Source organism: Nematolebias whitei, chromosome 1 (assembly GCF_014905685.2).
Source record: "Nematolebias whitei isolate Nwh7 chromosome 1, NemWhi1, whole genome shotgun sequence".
NCBI lineage: Eukaryota > Metazoa > Chordata > Actinopteri > Cyprinodontiformes > Rivulidae > Nematolebias > Nematolebias whitei.
The window spans coordinates 69,430,289-69,453,284 of record NC_056498.1 but is presented as its reverse complement, the minus strand read 5'-3'; the positions used below and the strand labels follow the sequence as shown (position 1 = coordinate 69,453,284).

Here is a 22,996-nt window from a genome sequence, read left to right as displayed (position 1 = left end):
GACCTGAAATATTTCAGTTGGTGTGCAATGAATCTGAAATATATGAACATTTCATTTTTATCATTACATTATGGAAAATAATGACCTTTATCACAATATGCTAATTTTTTGAGAAGGACCTGTATATAGCGCCAAATCACAACAAACTTGTCTCAGGGCACTTTACAGAAACATTCACATACATAAAAGCCAATTAGTAAAGTTCTCTATCTAAGGCATCCAGCAGACAAGTTGAATCTTGGCTTCGATGCAGTCTCCCATCCTGAGCAAGCACAGTGGCAACAATGGAAAGGAAAAACTCCCTTTTAAAAGGAAGAAAGAAACCTCCAGCAGAAATCTGGCCACACATGTCAAACTCAAGGCCCGGGGGCCAAATGTGGCCCTCGTTGACATCTTCTCTGGCCCCCCAAGATGATATGTTAAACAAAAAATACTTTATCACTTAAATTTTTTCAGTAATCTTTGATTATGATGTCGAACCCTATGTACATAATTTCGCACCACCATATGTACCACATGTGGTGCGAACGACAATAAAGTGTCTCTGAAAGTGCAACACAGAACATCAAATGAGACCAATCAAATGCGTGTTGAGGAAACTGCAACCAAGAAAAGATGTTTGATATCTAACTTGAGTTAATGAAGAAACTGGCCATGAATTGGAAAAAGGTTTTAATTTTGGCCCCCTTTTGTAAGTGAGTTTGGCACCCCTGATCTAGGCTGAGAGATGAAGGCTTAGCTGGTCAACAATATCGTATACAGTTTACTTACCTCCACCATGCAGCCCCCACTGTAGAAAAAGGCAGCAAACTTTTAACAACAAAGTTTGTGACTGTCCTGTGGCCCCCACCTCACTTTTCTTTTGTCATTTTGTCCTCACGTCAGAGGCTCCTGTGAGGAGAACATTAACATAAACAGTGAACATTAGTGAAATGTTTAACCAGCTGACCTGATGGATGAGCACATGTTTACAAGCTAAGCTTCTTTTGTTACTCTCAATCTTCAGTTATCTCTTGATTTTAGCTAGCTACATAAGTAGCCATAAAATAAAGCTAATATCTTAAAGTTAGCATTACATGGATCCTAGTTTAACTCACTGCGATGCATGTATTAAGTTGCTGTAACGTTAACAAACGTAAACTTACCAGCTGAAATCCCAGACACAGCTCCATCCTCTGTGCGAAGCAGAGTCCGGTCGTGGAAATTTAGAATCAGGCCGTTCTGGCTCTGTAACACCCACAGGCGTTTGCTGAGAGGAAGAGCGGTCCGTTCTTCTTGCAGTCAAACACGGAGCAACTTCACGCTCTTAAATCGATTCCGTGCACAGTCAGGCGCTTCATCAAATAGTCGTGTTGTCGACACACGTAACTAGTTCACAACACAGATATTATGGCAAGCCATAATAACCATTAATAACCATAATTGGCTATTTGTGGCTATTAATGGTTATTATGGCTTCCCATAATACCATGTGAACCCAGTCTGTGGGCGTAACTACGTATGTGTTTTTCCTGCATGCTGCAAGTTCCAGCACTGGCATTGGCTGTAACGTTACACGTAGTTTCAACCACATGTAACGTTACAGCCAATCACCGAAACTTGATACCGAAAGACAAGGCATATTTTGATACATATACCGACTGGTATAAAAGCTGAAAGAAGAAGAAGAAGAAGAAGAAGGAAGAAACTGGAAGAAACTCAGACAAGACTGAGGTTGTGGTTTTTGGACCTGAGCATCTTGGTAATAAAGTTTGCAATCTTTCACTTTCTCTGGATGGGATTAATTTGGCCTCCAGTTATAACGTTAAAAACCTTGGTGTTACTTTGTGATGGTTTTACAGAGCTTTCTATGTTTGGGAATTTTTATTTAGGGGTACCAGTCATGTATCCCTCCTGACAAGTAGGATTTTATTGAGTTACTTCCTTTTGGTTTGTTTTTTTAACTTGTGTGTGTGTGTGTGTGTGTATATATAACCCATCACACAAGGACCATACACTAGAAGGTGTAGACCCTTTGGTACAGAGAATGCCAACGATTTTTGGAAAAATCGGGTTATAAATATGGGGAAAAAAAACATAAATTCGTTGCTTCAGTGTGTAAGTCACAGGTATGCTAATTTATGCAAAAAAACTGTGACTTGTACAACGAAATGTACTGTATCTGGTGAGGCAGAGAGGTGAGTTCTAGAATGTGTTGACCCGCTCTGAGATCAGTGGTAGATGAGGAGTTTGTCTGGGGGCGGTCCACCTATCAAACAGTTGCACTGTTGTCATAAGGAGACCTCTGGTAGGAAATATCTACTGTGTATGGCAGATCCAAATGTTTTCATCAGAGCTTGGAATATAACTTGTAGATGGTTGATTCTGAGTCTGAGGTGTTAAGTCTGTCCTGATTCTCCAGACGTTAATGTTCTTATCCGGCAGTTTTTTAGAACATGGTGACAGGAATGAGACTAAAATGGATTTAATGTGATTGTGTTCGTTGCTACACTAGTTCCACATACACACATCCCAGCTTTTCTGCTTTGCGTTTGAATTTCACCAGCAATGACACCCTGATGCAACTGGTTTCACTCCAGTTTTCTCAAACAAACACAGGTCTTTACACAAATAGACACCTAGCAGCCGTTTCCTTCCCTGTGGAAGGAAGTTAATTGGAATTATGATGATCTATTTTATGAAATCTAACCTTGAGTCCTTGCTGTGGCCCCTGTGCATGATCTCTGAGCAGTAGTTTAGACAGCCTAACAGCGGAGTGCTGACAGCTGCTGGTGCTTGACTCCGATGATTCATGAGTAAGAGCTCAGCATATGTGGTCTGGCTTCAGTTGTTGACACGTCAGACACAAAACTGTGGAGGAGGAAGAAAAGGGAGGCTGAGTTCAGTCAAAGTGCCTTCAAAACAGTTTGTGCTGTAATGTACTTAGCTAAGAAGAAAGGATTATTACCACAAGGCTTATTGTAAATAATTCTGATGCAAGTCTAAAACATTCTGAAGAAATGGTAAAGGCTGCCATTGTAACTACTGCTCAAAACTTTCACCATCCACCAGCTTGCTTCCATTAACCCCAGTACAAATTTGGGATTTTTATTTTTGTTATGTCTAAGATGTAGCAAAGCTAGACTTATTTTGAAGAGTGTCTGAGTTTTGTTTTAGTCCAAATTAAAATCTCTTCCTGTTGGCCCTTTGAGCTTTTATAGACATTGCATTTTGCAGAGGGTTTTATTCAGTTGTGCTTAAAAATTCTTATCAGTTCTGAATGGATAAGTCACTGCGCATCTAAATTTTGAGCAGCAACAGTGTGCAAACTTCTGGAATAACATCAGCTTCTGTTTGAAAACTACAGAAACTTGTCTGTTCAAGTAAAACTAAAGTATATTATTATTGAGCATGCATCAGGATAAAACTAAAGTAATTCTTTCTGAAATTAAGAAAATAAAGTACTTTTTTCAATTTTTCTGTTTGTAGAAAAATAAATACAACCTATGTATTAAACCATTTGGTTGAAGACAACAACAAAAAAAAGGTTAAATCGTTTCATCTGGACCAGTTTCTTTAAGGAAGAAACGTTTCGTCTTCCATCCGGAAAACTTCATCAGTCTGTGGCCTGCCAACCAGATCTGTCCCATAAGTAGCCTTATACAGTGGTGCTTGAAAGTTTGTCAACTCTTTATAATTTTCTATACTTCTGTATAAATATGACCTAAAATGGGCGGCTGTGGCTGAGTGGTTAGAGCAGTCGTCCTCCAATGCGAGAGTTGGGGGTTCGAATCCACCAGCAGTCACATGCCGAAGTGTCCCTGAGCAAGACACTGAACCCCTCAAAGCCTCCGATGTGTGTCCCATCGGTGTATGAATGTGATCTAAAGCTCTGATTAGTCTCTTTAGAACGATTTGTTCAATTAGATTTGTAGAGATGTAGAGTGCTGTATGAATGGGTAAATGAGGACACAGATTGTAGTGTAAAGTGCTTTGAGTATCTTGAAATAAGATAAAAAGGCGCTATATAAGTACAGTCCATTTACCATTTAAAACGTCATCAGATTTTCATACAAGTCCTAAAAGTAGATAAAGAGAACCCAGTTAAACAAATGAGACAAAATATTTGACTTGGCCAACAAAGTCCATGCTCAATAATCCAGGTATACAATCCAACATTTTTCAGTCGGGTCATCTGGACAGTTTTTTTTTTTTTTCTGAAACGTTTCGCCTTCGATCCGGAAGGCTTCATCAGTCAAGGAAACGCACAACAAAACTGATTCTTCCCTCAACAGCTTACTCCAAAGTGGAACAAACCAGTTTGGTTGGTGTTAAGATGGTCTCTTTGGTACGTTCCTCCTCCATTGCCGGCCCTCTTCCTTGTTTACAGTCATGTCAAACTGGTTGAAAACAACAAAGTCCATGCTCAATAATCCAGGTATACAATCCAACATTTTTCAGTCAGGTTGGGGGAAGAATCAGTTTTGTGTTTCCTTGACTGAAGCATTCCGGATTGAAGGCGAAACGTTTCAGCACAAAAAAAGAAACTGTCCAGATGACCTGACTGAAAAATGTTGGTTTATACTTGGCCATTTATTTATTTGGGGAAATGATCCAATATTACATATCTGTGAATGGTAAAAGTATGTGAACCTCTAGGATTAGCAGTTAATTTGAAGGTGAAATTAGAGTCAGGTGTTTTCAATCAATGTGATGATGATCAGGTGTGAGTGGACACCCTGTTTGATTTAAAGAACATGGATCATCATAGTCTGCTCTTCACAACATGTTTGTGGAAGTGCATCATGGCAGGAACAAAGGAGATTTCTGAGGAGCTCAGAGAAAGTTATTGATGCTCATCAGGCTGGAAAAGTTACAAAACATCTGCAAAGAGTTTGGACTCCACCGATCCACAGTCAGACTGATTGTGTACAAATGGAGGAAATTAAAGAGCATTGTTACCCTCCCCAGGAGTGATGGACCAATAAAGATCACTCCAAGAGCAACGTGTGGGATAGTCAGGGAGGTCACAGAGGACCCTGGGGTAACTTCTAACAACTGAAGGTCTCTCTCACATTGACTGATGTTAATGTTCATGAGTCCACCATCAGGAGAACTGAACAACAGTGGTGTCATGGCAGGGTTGAAGGAGAAGCCACTGCTCTCCAAAAAGAACATTGCTGCTCGTCTGCAGTTTGATAAAGATCATGTGGACAAACCAGAAGACTGTTGGAAGAATGTTTTGTTGATGGATGAGACCAAAAAAAGAACATTTTAGTTTAAATGAAAAGAGTTGTGTTTGGAGAAAGGAAAACTGCATTCCTGCATAAGAACCTGATCCCATCTGTGAAACATGGTGGTGGTTGTATCATGGTTTGGGTATGTTTTGCTGCATCTGGCCCAGGACGGCTTGTCATCATTGACTGAACAATGAATTCTGAATTATATCAGAGAATTCTAAAGGAAAATGTCAGAACATCTGTCCATGAAGTGAATCTCAAGAGAAGGTGGTTCATGCAGCGACAATGACTCTAAGCACACAAGTGGTTCTACCCAAGAATGGTTCAAGAAGAATAAAGTTCATGTTTTGGAATGGCCAAGTCAAAGTCCTGACCTTAATCCAATCCAGATGTTGTGGAAGGACCTGAAGCAGCAGTTAATGTGAGGAAACCACCAACATCCAGAGTTGAAGCTGTTCTCTACAGAGGAATGGGCTCAAAGTCCTTCAAGCTGGTGTGCAGGACTGATGAACAGTTACCAGAAATGTAACCAGTAAATGACTAAGTATAATATTTTTGTCTCATCTGTTTAACTGGGTTCTCTTTATCTACTTTTAGGTCTTGTGTGAAAATCTGATGATGCTTTAGGTCATATTTATGCAGAAATATAGAAAATTATGAAGAGTTCACAAATTTTAAAGCTCTACTGTATTCCTGAAGTATTTCATTTTTTTTGCACTTTTTGCTTTAAAATGATTCAATAATAAATTATTTACTGTGGCGCTAAATCAGAAAATTCAACAGTTTAAAAAAAAGCAATTTAGGGACTTGAGCAAATTAATATAATTTAACCTTTATGTTTCTGTAGACAAGATTTTAAATTTTTCCTCAATATTTTTAAATTAAAATCCATTCCTACAGTTCAGGTCTGCTTTATATTCTAAATATTTTAAGTAATACATTTTACCTTTTCATAATCCTTCTTTTGTATTTTCATGAAAGTATTTTCTCATTTGACTGCACATGCTTGAGAAAAGATGTTTCTAAACGATAATAGACAGTCACGTATTTGTTTTCCAGTTTGTCTTCCATTCATCATACAGCACACGTGAAACAGCACATCATGTATTTATATCTGTGCGTCACCCGCTCCTCAGTCTAGCTGTGATACAGAGAAAGTTTTATTTGATGCTTTTTATTATGGAATCACTGGATCAGTCCCATGATTTTATTTTTACTCATGAACAGCCACATATGGATTTTTCAGCCTCAGAAACTGAGCTTTGTCTCCCCCTGCTGGACGACGTAAGACGTCTTGTCTTAAAAGACCTGTTGTTCGATCCTCAGCTGTCCTGCTCCTGTCAATGAACTGTTTATGGTGCAGACTGATCACACAAACACACAATTCATTGCTTTGGCCATTAGACTACACACACACACACAACTTCACACCGTCACTGTGGTACAAGCGTTTACATTCATTCGGACTGAAAGACCGCACGTGGACTCTCAAACGTACATAACATGCTGATGCAAATGTTACGTTCTGAGATGAATAACCACTTTGTTCGTGTGTGTCTGTTGTAGAGACATGAACATTTTGTAAAAAAGATGTAAAACTTTATTTACCAAGAAGTTTTAACAGTAGATACAACTTGAGCATTTCAGAAGAAATGATGCCAGAGCAGCTACCGTCTGAAACTCCAACATCCATCAACTCTTGCCAATAAACCTAATCTGATAATATGGGCCTTACCTTTGTAGTGATACAAGCTGACAACATGCTAACTTCTTGATGTAGAAGGTGTTTGAAAAGTGTAAGGTTTGTGACAATAAGAAGAAACATTAAACAGGTCAAAGTGTTACATCATCACTAAAATTGAACATTCTGTGGTAAAATCTTATAAACAATCTTCAAACCTAAACTGTGGAAAAATGATTCAACATATCAAAATGCCTGTTCAGTCTTGTAAAGTCCAACTTTTTGTGACTCTTATTTTTATTTTATTTTCTTGTGCTCTATTAATCCCCAGTGGGGAAATTCTCTGCATTTGTCCCATTGCACATGTGAGCACATGTGAAGCAGTGAGCTGCCCGGGGAGCAGCTGGGGGGGTTAAGGGCCTTGCTCAAGGGCCCAGAGTGGTGCAAATGAGGGTGGAGGCAGATGTGGTTGTTTCACCTTCTCCACCCACATTTTGATGTTGTCGGTCCAGGGAGTTGGACCGGCGACCCTCCGACAACAGGCCCACCCTCTCTAACCTCTGCGCCACCACTCCCCACTTGTTTATACTTTGATTGATGCTTCTACTGTGAAGTATGTTTAAACTAAAGAGCTCCAAGGAGAGCAGAATTTTCTCACTAGTTTCATCAAATTGTTGTCTGTAACTATTTATTATTCAAATTTCATCTACTCTTCTTTGCATAATGTACTATAACCAGAGTACACTAATCTTGATCTATCTGCACATTTTGTTTCATGTTTTATTTAGTTGTTTTTTTTTTATGTGGGAGGAGTTGTGAGCAGAAAATTGTGATGGACACTGGGAAATAACCAGCAAATACTCATAAAGATGCTACATTTCTTATAGACTGGCACTCATAAGTTGCAGTAACTTTTTACACTAAAACTGAACTACCTCTTCTGAGATGGATGTGAGTTTGAGTAGCTCATGGGGACTGACACAGCTACTGCAACTTTGTGACAGTTCCTCTCATGTTTGTTGTGTGTTGCAGGAGGAGGTGAAGGACTTTGGAGTGTCCTCGTGTTCTCAGCACCCTCCGGCTGCAGGAAGAAGGAAGAACCTGGATTTTGAGCCTCTGTCCACCACAGCTCTCATCTTGGAGGATCGACCAATGTGAGTAGCTGCCTTCTTATTAACAGGCGGCGATTTTTGGCGTTTCTGGCGACGCCTACTCTGACTGATGATGATTTTTGTTGTTGTTTGGAGTCAATCGATGGGCCGGTGCATGAAAGTCACGTGAGCGATTTCAGTCGCTCTAGCAGGAAAGACACAGCCTCTCAGTGATTCGTTTTAATTGATCAAAAGTACAGACTTTAATCTACAGTAGTCCCTCGCCGCTTTGCAGTTCGTTTTTCCGGACTTGCTATATCGCAGTTTTTCAAAATAAGATTAGACATGACACACAATTGGCTGATTGATGGATGAGCCGCACGATCAGCAGGGATTTTTTTTTTATAAGTTATTTTTAATTATTTAGCACCTGCTGCACCTGTTCAACCCCACACTGCAGGAGAAACTTCCTCCTGCAGCTCCTCCTCATGCCTCCTTCACTCCTCTCTCAAACCATCGTTCCTCTCTGTCCAGGATGTGCACATCTTCATCCCTGAAAGAGTGACCGCTGGCCTGGAGATGAGTGTAGACCACAGAGTCCTGGCCTGATGATGTTGATCTTCTGTGCTGGTCCATCCTTTTGGCCAGTGGCTGTTTAGTTTCCCCGATGTAAGACTGATCACAGCCCTCCTGACACTGAACAGCATACACAGTATTGTGAACCTAAACTAGCATAAACTAGGATTTATTCAAAGCATGCAACAAAAATACAGAAACAAAGCACCAAAAGTGAAAAAGAAATAAATCTACAGCAGCATGGTCCTATTGGCAGAGTGGTTCTGATGACAAGGAGGTTATTTTAGCATCATGGTCCCGTCAGCAGACCGATGGTAACAGTGACTGCAGCAGCTGCCCTCCCAGACTGCCCTCCAGAACCAGGTCTGGCAGATGGAAAATATCCAAGTTTCTTCCACAAAACCAAGCGGGTTCATAGAGTTCGGTCCATGCAGGCAGATGGAGGATCATGGAGACAGACACCATGACAGGCCTGAGCCCGAGGCTGGAAGGACTGAACCACGATGGCAAGGCAGCGACACAGAAAACTCCACAAGTGTGTCACAGTCATATCCGTACTGTGGATGTGCAGTGTAGGTGCAAAAAAAGGTTAAGGCGAAAACAACAGGAACATAAAAAGATCGAGTTCACCGGGAGCCTGTGACGCTGCGGCTCGGCTGAGCGCGGCCATCTTGGCATCTTGTCTGTAATTACAGAAAACAAGGTCAAGTTTTTTGGGCTGCACGCATTCAGCTGGGACTGCTGCAAAATAAAGAATAAAGATAAACTCATTGTAAAATAATTTTTTATTAGATTCTTAAAAATGTGTTGTCTCGCTCTACAAAATTGACAGCTGCTGCTGATTCTAACTTCCTAACTCTTTTCATGCCTGTGTTGCTGGTAAAACATTGTCATCAGTGTTTAAACAGTGTGTGTTCACCAACATTTTCACCCAACAGAACATCTGTGTGTTGATGTTGGGAAATGACTCCAGCCTCCTGAGTCGTTAGCCTCCTACTGAAAAAGTTCTTGAGAAGGTTGGAGTAGTGCAGAACCAAATTTTCACAACATGATTATCTAGTCTGACTCCTTTTTTCTTTAACACATCCAAGAGACCAAACACCAAGAGGTTCCGAATTATTTTAATTTGAATTCCACTGACCGTTTTTGGCTGTGTATAAGTTTGAGCACATGCAACAATTGGTTGAAAAATAAATGTCTCTTTTTTTCCCTCTTAAATGTCGAGCTTCAGGTGAGCTGCTTGCTTTATTGAAACATTTCCAGTTTCTTTAAAGAGCTGCACATCTTCCCTCAGACTCTCAGTTGTCACGTAATTCAGAGGTTGTCTGGAGCCACTCGCAGGGCTCAACGCCTGAGAGATTAAAAACCTGCCCGTCTGGCTGATTGATTGCTCATCTGTGCTTGTTTTTCAGAAATCTGCCTGCCAAGTCTGTGGAGGAAACTCAGAGACACAAATTGGAGTATGAAGAGATGGTGGCAGGAGCTAAGAGGAGAGGTAAACATGGACACATCTAAATTTCTACAAACTTTGAAACCTACAGGAAAAACGGTCAAGACTATGACTGCTTGGTTACAGCACATGTGATCAGCAGTGCCTGAGTGATACTGAACCTCCTACATCCTGTGGAAGCAGCCAGGGTGAAATTACCGTATTGTTTTGCCTATAAGTCATGGTTTTTGGCATAATTTGCAGGCCCTGCAACTTTTAGGCCGAAGCAACGTTTTTATGGATGTTTTCTCATATTTATAAACCAATTTTTGGCTGAGATATGACCGTTTTCCTTCATTCTGACTGAAAAAAAATTAAACACTACCATTTTCAGCCACTAAATGACAGCAGAGTAGTAGTGTATGGCATGCCATTGTATCATGTAATAGGTAAAAGTGGCTATAATGACAAATTCAAAAAAGTTCAAGACAAAAACAACTGAACTTTATTCATTATACTTTATACTTTATTGTTTTTGTCTTGAACATTTTTGAATTTACCATGTCCTGGAAGACTGAAAATCTTCACCAGCTATTAATGACACAATCGGCTTGCCATAGTCTTCCACCTTAGTTCTGCTCGCTGCTTTGAGCAACCGTCAAATCAGCTGCACCGCCCCGGCGAAATGCAGCTGATTTGACCGTCAAAGTGCATTTATTAAGTAAAAGTTAAATTGAGACACCTTTACTATAATTTTGAGCAAACAAATAATTGTTTTTAAGTGTTAATCTTGTTAAACTCTTGTTAAAGTCCTCCCGTGCACGCTCCCGCAGCCGCCATTTGGCAGCCAATTGATTATTGGCACAACACCAGCCCACATTTCTGGGTTGTCAGCGGTAACGTGTAACAAATGCGACACGTCAGCGGTGACTCATAATAGATGCGATGTATACATGGAAACAACATATGGATTTTTTTCCACTTTTTTAGACATATTTGGACCGATGCGACTTATAGGGCAGTGCAACATGTGCGGCGGAAAATATGGTAGTTTTTCACAAATCAGCTTTTCCATTTGGGCTTTGATTTGTTTAATAAATAATGACGCTGTGTTTTTATTTATTTATTTATTTTGTTGTTCACTTACAATTTAGATTTAAATAAAGGTTAATAAATTATGATAAAATATTAAATTATACATTAATAAATATATAACCCAAAAGACCCAATAATTTTCATTATGTTGTGATATGCAAGACCCTAAAACTGAAAGAGGGTGATCTTATTTTACCATGACTGTGGGTAAAAGCTCATTTCTTGGTTTGATTCACGTGGTCAGAAGAATTAGACAGATATGCAGCAACTTACGGACACATTTCGTCAATGTGGAAAACAAATGAAATAAGTAAAATATATAATACTAATATGTAGTATAATAGTTAACTAAATAAAATGAACTTATTTATTTTTGTCTGTCAGAGATCAAAGAAGCTCAGAAGAAGAAGCGTCAGATGAAGGAGAGACATCGACAGGAGGACAGCATCTCCAATGCCATGGTCATCTGGAACAATGAGATCCTGCCTAACTGGGACACCATGTACGTCCTTGGACTTTTGTGTTCATGTAAATCTGTGTGTTTCTTCAGCTCATTGTATGTGTGTGCGTCTGTGCGTGCAGGAAGGGAACGAGACGAGTCCGAGAACTGTGGTGGCAAGGGCTTCCTCCTGGTGTCAGAGGACGTGTGTGGAGCCTCGCCATCGGCAACGAGCTCAACATCACACCAGGTATAAACCCACACATCACAGAACACTCAGCTTTGAGACATGATTCAGTTTTACTGTAAATTGGGGTCGTGGTAGCTCGTTGGTCCAAGCTGCAGTCTTGTAAACCCAAGGTTTTTCAGTTCAAGCCCAAGTTGAGTCAGAAAGGACATCTGTTGCAAAACAATTGCCAAATCCTTTATGCAGGATCGTTTGCTGTGGCAACCCCTGCAAAATGGAGTAGCTGAAAGAAATGCATCAAAACAACATGTTTGTAAATTATAAGTATTACAGTGCCTTGTAAAAGTATTCACCCCCCTTGAACTTTTCAACCTTTTGCCACATTTCAGGCTTCAAACATAAAGATATAAAATTTAATTTTTTTGTGAAGAATCAACAACAAGTGGGACACAATCATGAAGTGGAATGACATTTATTGGATGTGTCAAACTTTTTTAACAAATAAAAAACTGAAAAGTGGGGCGTGCAATATTATTCGGCCCCCTTGCATTAATACTTTGTAGCGCCGCCTTTTGCTGCAGTTCCAGCTGCAAGTCTCTTGGGGTTTGTCTCTGTCAGTTTTGCACATGGAGAGACTGAAATTCTTGCCCATTCTTCTTTGCAAAACAGCTCGAGCTCAGTGAGGTTGGATGGAGAGCGTTTGTGAACAGCAGTCTTCAGATCTATCCACTGATTCTCGATTGGATTCAGGTCTGGACTTTGACTTGGCCATTCCAACACCTGGATACATTTATTTGTGAACCATTCCATTGTAGATTTGGCTTTATGTTTTGGATCATTGTCTTGTTGGAAGATAAATCTCCGTCCCAGTCTCAGGTCTCTTGCAGACTCAAACAGGTTTTCTTCCAGAATGGTCCTGTATTTGGCCCCATCCATCTTCCCATCAATTCTGACCATCTTCCCTGTCCCTGGTGATGAAAAGCTGGCCCAATTCATGATGCTGCCACCACCATGTTTGACAGTGGGGATGGTGTGTTCAGGTTGATGAGCTGTGTTGCTTTTACGCCAAACATATCGTTTTGCAAAGTGACCAAACAGTTCGATTTTGGTTTCATCTGACCAGAGCACCTTCTTCCACATGTTTGGTGTGTCTCCCAGGTGCTTGTGACAAACTTTAAACAACACTTTTTATGGATATCTTTGAGAAATGGCTTTCTTCTTGCCTCTGTTCCATAAAGGCCAGATTTGTGCAGTGTACAACTGATTGTTGTCCTATGGACAGACTCTCCCACCTCAGCTGTAGATCTCTGCAGTTCATCCAGAGTGATCATGGGCCTCTTGGCTGCATCTCTGATCAGTCTTCTTCTTGTTCGAGATGAAAGTTTAGAGGGACGTCTGGGTCTTGGTAGATTTGCAGTGGTCTGATACTCCTTCCATTTCCATATGATTGCTTGCACATTGCTCCTTGGGATGTTTAAAGCTTGGGAAATCTTTTTGTATCCAAATCCGGCTTTAAACATCTCCAAAACAGTATCTCGGACCTGCCTGGTGTGTTCCTTGGTCTTCATGATGCTCTCTGCGCTTTGAACAGAACCCTGAGACTATCACAGAGCAGGTGCATTTATACAGAGACTTGATTACACACAGGTGGATTATATTTATCATCATCAGTCATTTGGGACAACACTGGATCATTCATAGATCCTCACTGAACTTCTGGAGTGAGTTTGCTGCACTGAAAGTAAAGGGGCCAAATAATATTGCACGCCCCACTTTTCAATTTATTTGTTAAAAAAGTTTGACACATCCAATAAATTTCATTCCCCTTTACGATTGTGTCCCACTTGTTATTGATTCTTCACAAAAAATTTAAATTTTATATCTTTATGTTTGAAGCCTGAAATGTGGCAAAAGTTTGAAAAGTTCAAGGGGGTCGAATACTTTCACAAGGCACTGTATAAATGTCCAGACCAAAGAAGTGTCAAAGGCTGTTATATTAGGACTTTGTTTTCTGAGACATAAACCTTTTTTTGAAAACGTAATTAAAAGCCCATCACTGGGGGCCTGAGTTATACAATCCAAACTGTAATTTATTATTTAGATTAGTGCTGAATTTTGTGTGTGCTCATTTAAACTTAAAAAAATATGAGTAACAGTGTCCTGATGCATGCTCAATAATCCAGGTAGAAAAATCTAACAAAAATTAAGTCAGGTTCTCTGGATGGATTCTTTTTTGTTGAAACATTTCATCTTTTATCCAAAAGACTTCTTCAGTCTGAGGAGTGGCAATAAACTCAGTCTTAAAAATAGCACCTTCTCATAGGGGACCAGCCAATTTGCTGCTGACGGCCAGAAATAGTTGTTAACATGCAAAAGGCAGACCATCAGCCTAACGATGGATCGTTAACACCCTGATAGTTGTTTGCTATTCACAGAGGGCTGAGTGATACTAGCAATAACAGCATTGTAAGAGGGGGACAGTTGAACACAGAGAACCCCGCCCCTGTTTAATGATGGATGGATTCTTCTCCCAAAGATGGCCTCCTTTACTCCTCTCTCAAACCATCGTTCCTCTCTATCCAGGATGTGAACATCTTCATCCCTGAAAGAGTGACCGCTAGCCTGGAGATGAGTGTAGACCACAGAATCACGGCCTGATGATGTTGATCTTCTGTGCTGTGCCATCCTTTTGGACAGTGGCTGTTTAGTTCCCCCATTGTACCCACCTTATTGCTGGGGGCTCTTCTGTATAAATGATTATGGGTGCAACTTCCTGTCAGACAGGAAGTATCATTAACATTAACAACAAAGTCCATGGTCAGGTGGAGCACGGACCGTGGTATATTTGAAAGTTATTTGTATTCACTTCACTTTACAACTTTACTAATTGGCTTTTCTATGTATGCGAATGCTCCTGTAAAGTCCCCTGAGACAACTTTGTTGTAATTTGGCGCTATATAAATAAACTGAATTTATTTGAATATTTAGTTTAGCAAATAAAACAGTTTTTTTGTTTACATTTAACAACCATAAAGTTTACTAAAATAGTTCAAGTGAAGAAAGTAGTCAAGAAAATTCATAATCAAGAAAATGTTCAACTTAGGAGTCATCAGGACTCTGTACCACAGAGCAGACAGCATCCCCACTAACTCAGGAGCCAGGCAGAAGGAGAAATCCTACACAAGACCGGCTCTAGAGCAATGTGGATATCCTAACTGGGCCTTCCTGAAAGCAGAGAAGAAACCCAAACAGGACTCCAGTCAGCCAGCAGGTGAAAAGGAGGAACCCAGACCCAGACCAGTGGTCATTCTGTATGTTGAAGGAGTTCAAAAAACGTTCAATACAAAATGAAAATGAAATGTGGCAAAAGGTTGAAAAGTTCAAGGGGCCGAGTACTTTCGCAAGGCACTGTATAAATGTCCAGACCAAAGAAGTGTCAAAGGCTGTTATGTTAGGGACAACATATATTGAGGGAGTATCAGAGAAATTGAGACGTTTATTTTCTAAACACAACATCCCAGTGGCTTTTAAACCCCAAAATACATTACAGCAAAAATAAACGTCTCAGTTTCTCTGATAATCCTGCAACATACAGAATGACCACTGGTCTGGGTCTGGGTTCCTCCTTTTCACCTGATGACTGACTGGAGACCTGTTTGGGTTTCTTTGCTTTCGGGAAGACACAGGCCCGGGAGCAATGTGGATATTCTAACCGGGCCTGAGAGGAAGAAAAATCCGGTCATAATTTGTACTTGCACATTAAAACTCACATGCAGAGCCTTACACAGTTTTTTCTTCTTTTTTTTTTTGCTTTGTATCTGTAAACAGACTTTCACAAAAAATTGTAAATTGTGTAATTTTTACAAATATACATTTTTTTTTTACACACAGACATTCCTCTCTACATATGCACAAAGCACAATTTTATTTTACAAGGTTACAAAACTAATTTACAAGCATCAAATATTTATGACTGAAAGTTGTGCCTGTATAACTCTGCAAGGGTGAAGAGCTGATTTGCTGTTCCACAGCGCCTTTTTCAAAATCTTACAGAAAAAGTACTGAAACACATCTTTTTATATTACATAGAGCTAAGTAAAGTCTGAACATTCCATAAAGAAATAAACTTTAAGAGTTCATAAAAATCTTGATGTCTGTGTTTTTTGTCCAGAACTGTATGAAATCTTCTTATCCAGAGCCAAAGAGAAATGGAGGAGTTACAGCGAGACGAGCTCCGTGAACGACAATGAGAGTGGTACAACACATTTAAAAACGTCTCGGGTCTAACAAGTTTACCATTCACTGAAAGTCTCACCCTGAATTTTTTTTTATTTGTTTCTGGTTTCTGGTGTGGTTCTCTATCAGATGGAGGAGCGTCATTGGCTGACAGAGAGTCTAGTCTGGACCTCATTAAACTGGACATTTCTAGAACTTTTCCATCTCTCTTTATCTTCCAGAAGGTAAAACAACTCGTTTTAGGTGGACCTTAAGCAGAGACCGCTCATATGTAAAAGTCTCTTGTCTGTTTTTCCCTGCAGGGTGGTCCGTACCATGACCTGCTCCACAGTGTTTTGGGGGCCTACACCTGTTACAGACCCGACATTGGCTACGTGAGTTTGTTTTTATCCATCACAACATAACAGTTTATTAATTTTTACCAAACTCTTTTTTTGTGGCGACAATTAAATTAGAAGCTTTTATTTTGGACTGAGTTAAGATAACGCTCTTGCTTTTTTTAACACAAGAAACTGAAATTCTCAGCAGTAGTAATGGAAAACTATGTCAAAAACTCAAACTTCGAAATATCTTATAGCAATCAATGAATTACTCGCAGTCTTGATTTTTGGATATTTTACCACCAAATATTTGTTTAACTTTGTGATGTCACACTACCGTTTGAGTTATCTATTTTTTTTATTCTAATAAAATCAACCGTAGTCTAATGTTAATGTAATTTTATGTTAATGTAATCTAATGTTTTTGCTTAAACATTTACACAATTGTAAATACAAAATACAATTTATACATCAAAACTTAGGCATTTTGTCAGAATAAATTATTACAATTTAAGTCAACAATTAGCTGCATTGGAACCTTTCAACATTTTTTGCAATTTAGTTTTTTTTATCCATCCATTTTTTTCTGCTTAATACGAAGTCGGGTCTCGGGGACAGCAGCTTGAGGAAAGAGGCCCAGACATTTCTTTCCACAGCCACCTCTTCCAGCTATTCTGGGAGGACCCCAAGCCATTCCCAGGCCAACCGAGAGACGCATGTCCTGGGTCTTCCACGGGGTCTCCTCCCAGTCAGACATGTCCAAAGCACCTCCCTTAGGAGGCACCCAGAAAGCGTTCTTACCAGATACCCGAACCACTAGTGAACACAACCTCGAGATATTTGAACTCCTCCACTTGAGGCAGAACTTCACCCTTGACCCGAAGAGAGCAATCCACCCTTTTCCGACTTAGGACCATGGCCTCAGATTTGGAGGTGCTGATTCTCATCCCAGCCGCTTCACACTCAGCTGCGAACTGCTCCAGTGAGAGCTAGAAGTCATGGCACAATGATGCCAACAGAACCACATCATCTGCAAACAGCAGAGAAGGAATCCTGAGGCCACCAGACCGGAAACCCTCCACCCCCTGGCTGCACCAAGAAATTCTATCCATTAAAGTTATGAACAGAATTTGTGACAACAGGCAGCCCTGGTGGAGTCCAGCTTCCACCCTGAAGGGGTCCGACTTACTACCGGCAATGCAAACCAAACTCTCGCACCGCTTGTATAGGGACTGAACAGCCTGTAGCAACGGGCCACCATTCCTATACTCACAGAGCACACCCCCCCCCCCCCCCCCCCCAAGGAACACAGTTGAATACCTTCACCAAGTCCACAAAACACATATAGACTGGATGGGCAAACTCCCATGACCCCTCAAGGACCCTAGTGAGGGTAAAGAGTGGATCCAGTGTTCCACAGCCAGGATGGAACCTGCATTGGTCCTTCTGGATCCAAGGTTCAACAAACAATCAAACTCGCTTCTCCAGTACCCCTGAATAGACCTTACCAGGGAGGTTAAGGAGAGTGATGCCCCTATAATTGGAGCACACCCTCCGGTCCTCCTTTTGGAAGAGGGGAACCACCACCCCAGTCTGCCAGTCCAGTAGTACTGCCCCTGATGTCCATGTGATGTTGCAAAGGCGTGTCAACTAAGACATCCCCACAACATCCAGAGCCTTAAGGAAATCGGGGGCGAATTTCATCCACCCCTGGAGCCCTGCTGCTGCGGAGCTTTTTAACTACCTCTGTGACCTCAGCTACGGTTATAGATAGAACAACCCCGAAGTCCCTCAACTCTGCTTCCTCGATAGAAAACGTGCCGGTGGGATTGAGAAAGTCAGAAGTATTCCTTCCACTTCCTGACAATATCACTGGTTGAGGTCAACAGCACTCCACCATAACCTGAAAACATTGTTACTAAAGCGCTGCTTTCCCCTCCTCAGCCACATGATGGTTTACCAGAATGTCCTTGGAGCCGACCGAGAGTTTTATCCAAGGCCTCGCCGAACTCCTCCCACATCTGAGCTTTTGCCTCAGCAAGAGCCAAGGCTGTAGACCGCTTGGCCCTCCGGTAGTCCTCAGCTGCTTTCAGAGTCGCATCAGCCAACAAAGTCCGATAGAATGATTCCTTCAGTTTGACAGCCTCCCTAACCCAGGCTGTCCACCATGAGTTTGAGGATGGCCACCGCGAGAAGCACTGACAATCTTGCGGCCACAGCTCAAGGCAGCTACCTCAACAATTGAGGCACAGAACTTAGCCTACTCAGACTTAATTTCTCCTGCCTCATCTGGGATATGGTTAAATCTCTCCCTGAGGTGTGAGTTGAAGATCTTTCTGATAGGTTCTTCTGCCAGGCGTTCCCAGCAAACACTCACTTCACGTTTGGGTCTACTGGGTCTGTCTGCCATCTTCTCTTGCTATCTGATCCAACTCACTACCAGGTGGTGATCAATTGGCAGCTCAGCTCCTCTCTTCTCCTGAATGTCCAAAACAAATGGCCACAAATCAGATGACATGACTACAAAGTCAATCATCGATCTACAACCTAGGACATTCTGCTGCCAAGTGCACTTATGGTCACCCTTATGTTTGAACATGGTGTTCGTTATGGACAAACTATGACTAGCACAGAAGTCCCAACAACAGAACACCTCTTGGGTTCAGATCAGAGAGGCCGTTCTCCCCGATGCCCTTCCAGGTCACACTGTCAATACCCACAAAGGCATTGAAGTCCCCCAGCAGAATAAAGGAGTCCCTAGCTGGCGCACCTTCCTGCACCACAGCCAAGGACTCCAAGAATACTCTGATCTGCCATTTGGTGCATAGGCACAAACAACAGTCAGAGCCTGTTCCCCATCCAAAGGTGCAGGGAAGCCACTCTCTCATCTATCGAGGAAAACTCCAACACACCGGCACCAAGTTGGGAGACTAAAAGTAGTCCCACACCAGCTCAGCACCTCTCACCATGGGTCACTCTAGGTTGGAATAAGGTCCAGCCCCTCTCAAGGAGATCGGTTCAAGAGCCCATGCTGTGAGCTCAGCTATGTCTCGTCGGTACCTCTCAACCTCACGCACAAGCTCAGGCTCCTTCCCCACCAGAGAGGTTACATTTCATGTCCCAGAGCCAGCTTTGGTAAGTCAGGGTCAGAATGCTAAGGCCCCCGCCTTCGGCCACTGCCCATGGCATCATGCGACCGACTTGTATGGCCCCTCCTGCAGGTGGTGGGCCCACAGGAGGGCAAACCCATGTTGCTCATTTGGGCAGAGCCCGACTGGGCTCCATGGGTAGAGACCCGGCCACCAGGTGCTCGCCTACGGTCCTCTCCCCCAGGCCTGACTCCAGGGAGTGGTCCCGGTAACCCACGTCCAGGCAAGGGACACTGAACCCTTAACCCTTACCCTTGTTTTTTCGTGTCCATATGAGTTTTTGGAAGAAAATTTTTTTTTTTTATATATTTCTATATCTGTCTGTCTGTCTATCCATCATAGGTGGCCCAACCATTATATGTGAAGGGGACAAGTCCCCCCCACATTAAAAAAACGTTCATTTGGACCTTCCACTTTTACTATAAAACATTAGTTCAGGCGGCGCAGTTTATTTTTCTTCGTAAACGAATCCATTCCACTTGAATAATAGGAGAATACTCAAACCACTAAAACTCCACTCCAGGTTTTCCTGGTTACCTCCAACTCTCCACCGGTCTCTTCCTGCCTCCTGCCTCGGCAGAAAACGCGCACACGTAGAGGAGATGGAGACACCTCTGTGTTACTCGCTCGCCAGTTTAGCAGTTTAGTGCGGGCAGTGGTTGACCAGGGGGTTGATCAGAAACATATATTCATGTTAGGAGGAGAGAAGTGGAGCGCTACATCTGTAGCATCTTATCTTAGCAGTACCTGTGACGCTGTCAGACGCTGCAGGTGTAAGAGACAGTGTGTGTTCAGGTGCATTAAAATTGTAACATCTTTAAAACCCCACACCTTATTGTCCTCAAGCTTCATGAGAAACATCATTTAGATGAGTAGTGTTGAACACAAGTAAAAAAGTCCAGTTTTTATTTCTCTATAAACACAAAGAGTGCTGATCTGAGGCTCTGTATTAAAGTGTATTAAAGTTAAAATGTCTTTAAAATCCACAGAAGAATTTACACAAACTTGGTGAGAAACATGTTTTAAATGTGTGGAATTGAAGGAAATCTAGGTGAAATGTTGCTTTTTTGTACTCTAGTGAACACCTTTTTTTTACGTGCGCACGCACACCTACACACATCATTTTGTCCCCCCCCCACATTACAGATGCTTCTGACACCCTTGCTATCTATTTTATATATATATATATATATATATACACACACACACACACACACAATGTTTCATTACAATGTTCAATTTAGCAAAAATTTAACAACTAAAACTTAAAATGAGCTAAAAATCCTTAGCTCTCATGATCGTGTCAATCATTTTTTCTGGTCATATTTACTACTCTATTGCATATTGTTTATATATGACAATACTTTACCCTACACTGGGGAAATTCAGATGTCCCAGCAACAACAAAACAGAGCACAGAAAGTGTAAATAAAAACAAATAAAAATATTCACAAACTATTTACTGAAACAAGTGTGTTAATTGATTTAGATCAACATTTTTCTAGTATTTCTGTGATGTTATGCTTTGGCGCAAAGTTTTAATTTATTTTGAAAAAAGTACAGAAAAATAGGGAAACAAGTACAAATGTATGCTGCTTAAGGTCAATGAACAAATGAATGCTATGTCAGGAGCAAAATTTAAAGTGAATGTTTTGGTTTTATTCAGACAGAATGTATTAATTACCGCTAAAGCTAATTTGCTATAAAAATTCCACACAATTGTTTAAAGCTCCTCTTTTTGATATATGTATATAACTAGTATAATTAATATAAATTTTTTTTTTTTTTTTTTGTGTCAGGTTCAGGGAATGTCGTTCATCGCTGCAGTTCTAATCTTGAACCTGGAGGAGGCCGAAGCCTTCATCACCTTCGCCAACTTACTCAATAAACCGTGTCAGATGGCCTTTTTCAGAGTTGACCATGATCTGGTAGGATTTATCCTTCGCAGACTACACTCACTCCACTGCTTTGGAAATAGGACACATTCATGAAGAGATTACACAGAAAGAAAGTCCTTTGTTGTTGATTTCCATTTAATATCAATAAATGGTGTAGAATTCTTTTTTATTAACGACTCATAAATAGGATTTGCTTTCTGATCACTTTGACACAAACTAAGATATAAAAAAAACACCTTCTCTTTTCTCTTTTTTTGTGTCAGATGTTGAAATATTTTGCAGCCTTTGAGATTTTCTTTGAGGAGAATCTGCCACGTCTCTTCAGCCACTTCCAAACCAGCAACCTGACCCCTGACCTTTATCTGATTGACTGGTGAGTTACTAAACTTGGTCATCCAACCAGACGCCTCTGGAATCAATAATTAATGTTTCTGACTAATCTAAGGCAGCACTCCGCTCCCACAGTATAATTCATTTGCTTAAACTTAGGTGGTAGTGTTTCTTGTCAAAAGATTAAAGATTTACAAAGACAGAGGGAAAATAAGAATGTAATAACCAATTAAAGAAAATGTCGTTAAAATGAAAAGTAAAGGCTGTCAGCAAACAGCTATATTTTTGCCATAAAATGCAGAAGATTCAAAGAAAACATTTTATCCTAAAATTATTTGGGTTACAAATTTCACAACACAATTTTACTTCTACTGCAGTAAAATAAACAAATGAACGTCTCAAAGCCTTACAATTCCACAGTTTGGGTAAAGTAAAAAAAAAAAAAAATCAGAAATATGTATATTTTAAATCAAAGAAAGAGTTCATTTCTTTGGTGCCAGATAAAATCCAACAAAAAATTTATTGTTTTAGCTTTTTTATTTTTTATTTTAAACCGGCCTCTAGGGAGCACAAGCCAGTCAACCCCGGGTAAATGTTGAGGGTTGTGTCAGGAAGAGCATTCCTTTGTAAAACACTTTTGCCAAAACAAGTTTTGCAACATATAAGTTTTATCTAAGCAAAACCATATCAGATCTTTCGAGGACCGGGTTAACAACAACTGCCACCGTCCCCCGGCGGAAATTGTGCTACTGTTAGTTGATGACCACGAGGAGGGAGACGTGTCAGGAGACCGAAGGAGAAGAGGAAAGTCAAGAATGTAGGACTTCTTGTTGTGAGGCAACAATGTTAACCACTGAGCCATTGTGCTGCCAAAACTGTGTAATGCAGAATAATATGAGGTAGACATTTATAAAATAACATTCACTACTGGAACATTTTAGAGATTGAAGATGTTTTATGTGTCCAACAGTTCATTCTGGTCTTGGTCTCACTTGGACTAACCATTAGCTCATCAGTCAGGTCAGAATTTAACTCTGTTTCTTCAAACGGAGTTCAGTCAAAGAGTTATTTACAACAGATAAGATTTTAATCATTCCTAAGCTTTTCACAAAACTCCCATTTATGTTAACTGTCCCTTTAAGGTGTAGCTAAAATATAGCAGAAATAAGAGCTGTCATGTACTTTTTTAACTTTAAAATCTTAAAATAAAAAGAGAGAAAAATAGGAGGAGCAGTTAAAAACAGAAAACAATATTATGTTTATCTTTTTTTTCCTTTTTCTATTTGACTTGATGAGAAAAAGAAAGCAAATAAAATAATAAATAAAAAAAATAAAAAAAAATATAT

General features: G+C 40.6%; 1 protein-coding gene across 1 annotated transcript in view; it reads left to right on the top strand.

The window, feature by feature from the left end:
* The window catches only part of LOC119413363 (TBC1 domain family member 12), a 55,991-nt gene that overhangs the window by 28,078 nt on the left and 4,917 nt on the right, over positions 1-22,996 (top strand). Inside the window, exons 3-11 of the mRNA XM_037680414.1 lie at positions 7,933-8,054; positions 9,980-10,062; positions 11,476-11,593; positions 11,674-11,780; positions 15,889-15,972; positions 16,083-16,177; positions 16,256-16,327; positions 21,222-21,350; positions 21,584-21,693. Coding sequence (XP_037536342.1) covers positions 7,933-8,054; positions 9,980-10,062; positions 11,476-11,593; positions 11,674-11,780; positions 15,889-15,972; positions 16,083-16,177; positions 16,256-16,327; positions 21,222-21,350; positions 21,584-21,693 — 920 coding nt within the window. The remainder of the gene's footprint in view (positions 1-7,932; positions 8,055-9,979; positions 10,063-11,475; positions 11,594-11,673; positions 11,781-15,888; positions 15,973-16,082; positions 16,178-16,255; positions 16,328-21,221; positions 21,351-21,583; positions 21,694-22,996) is intronic.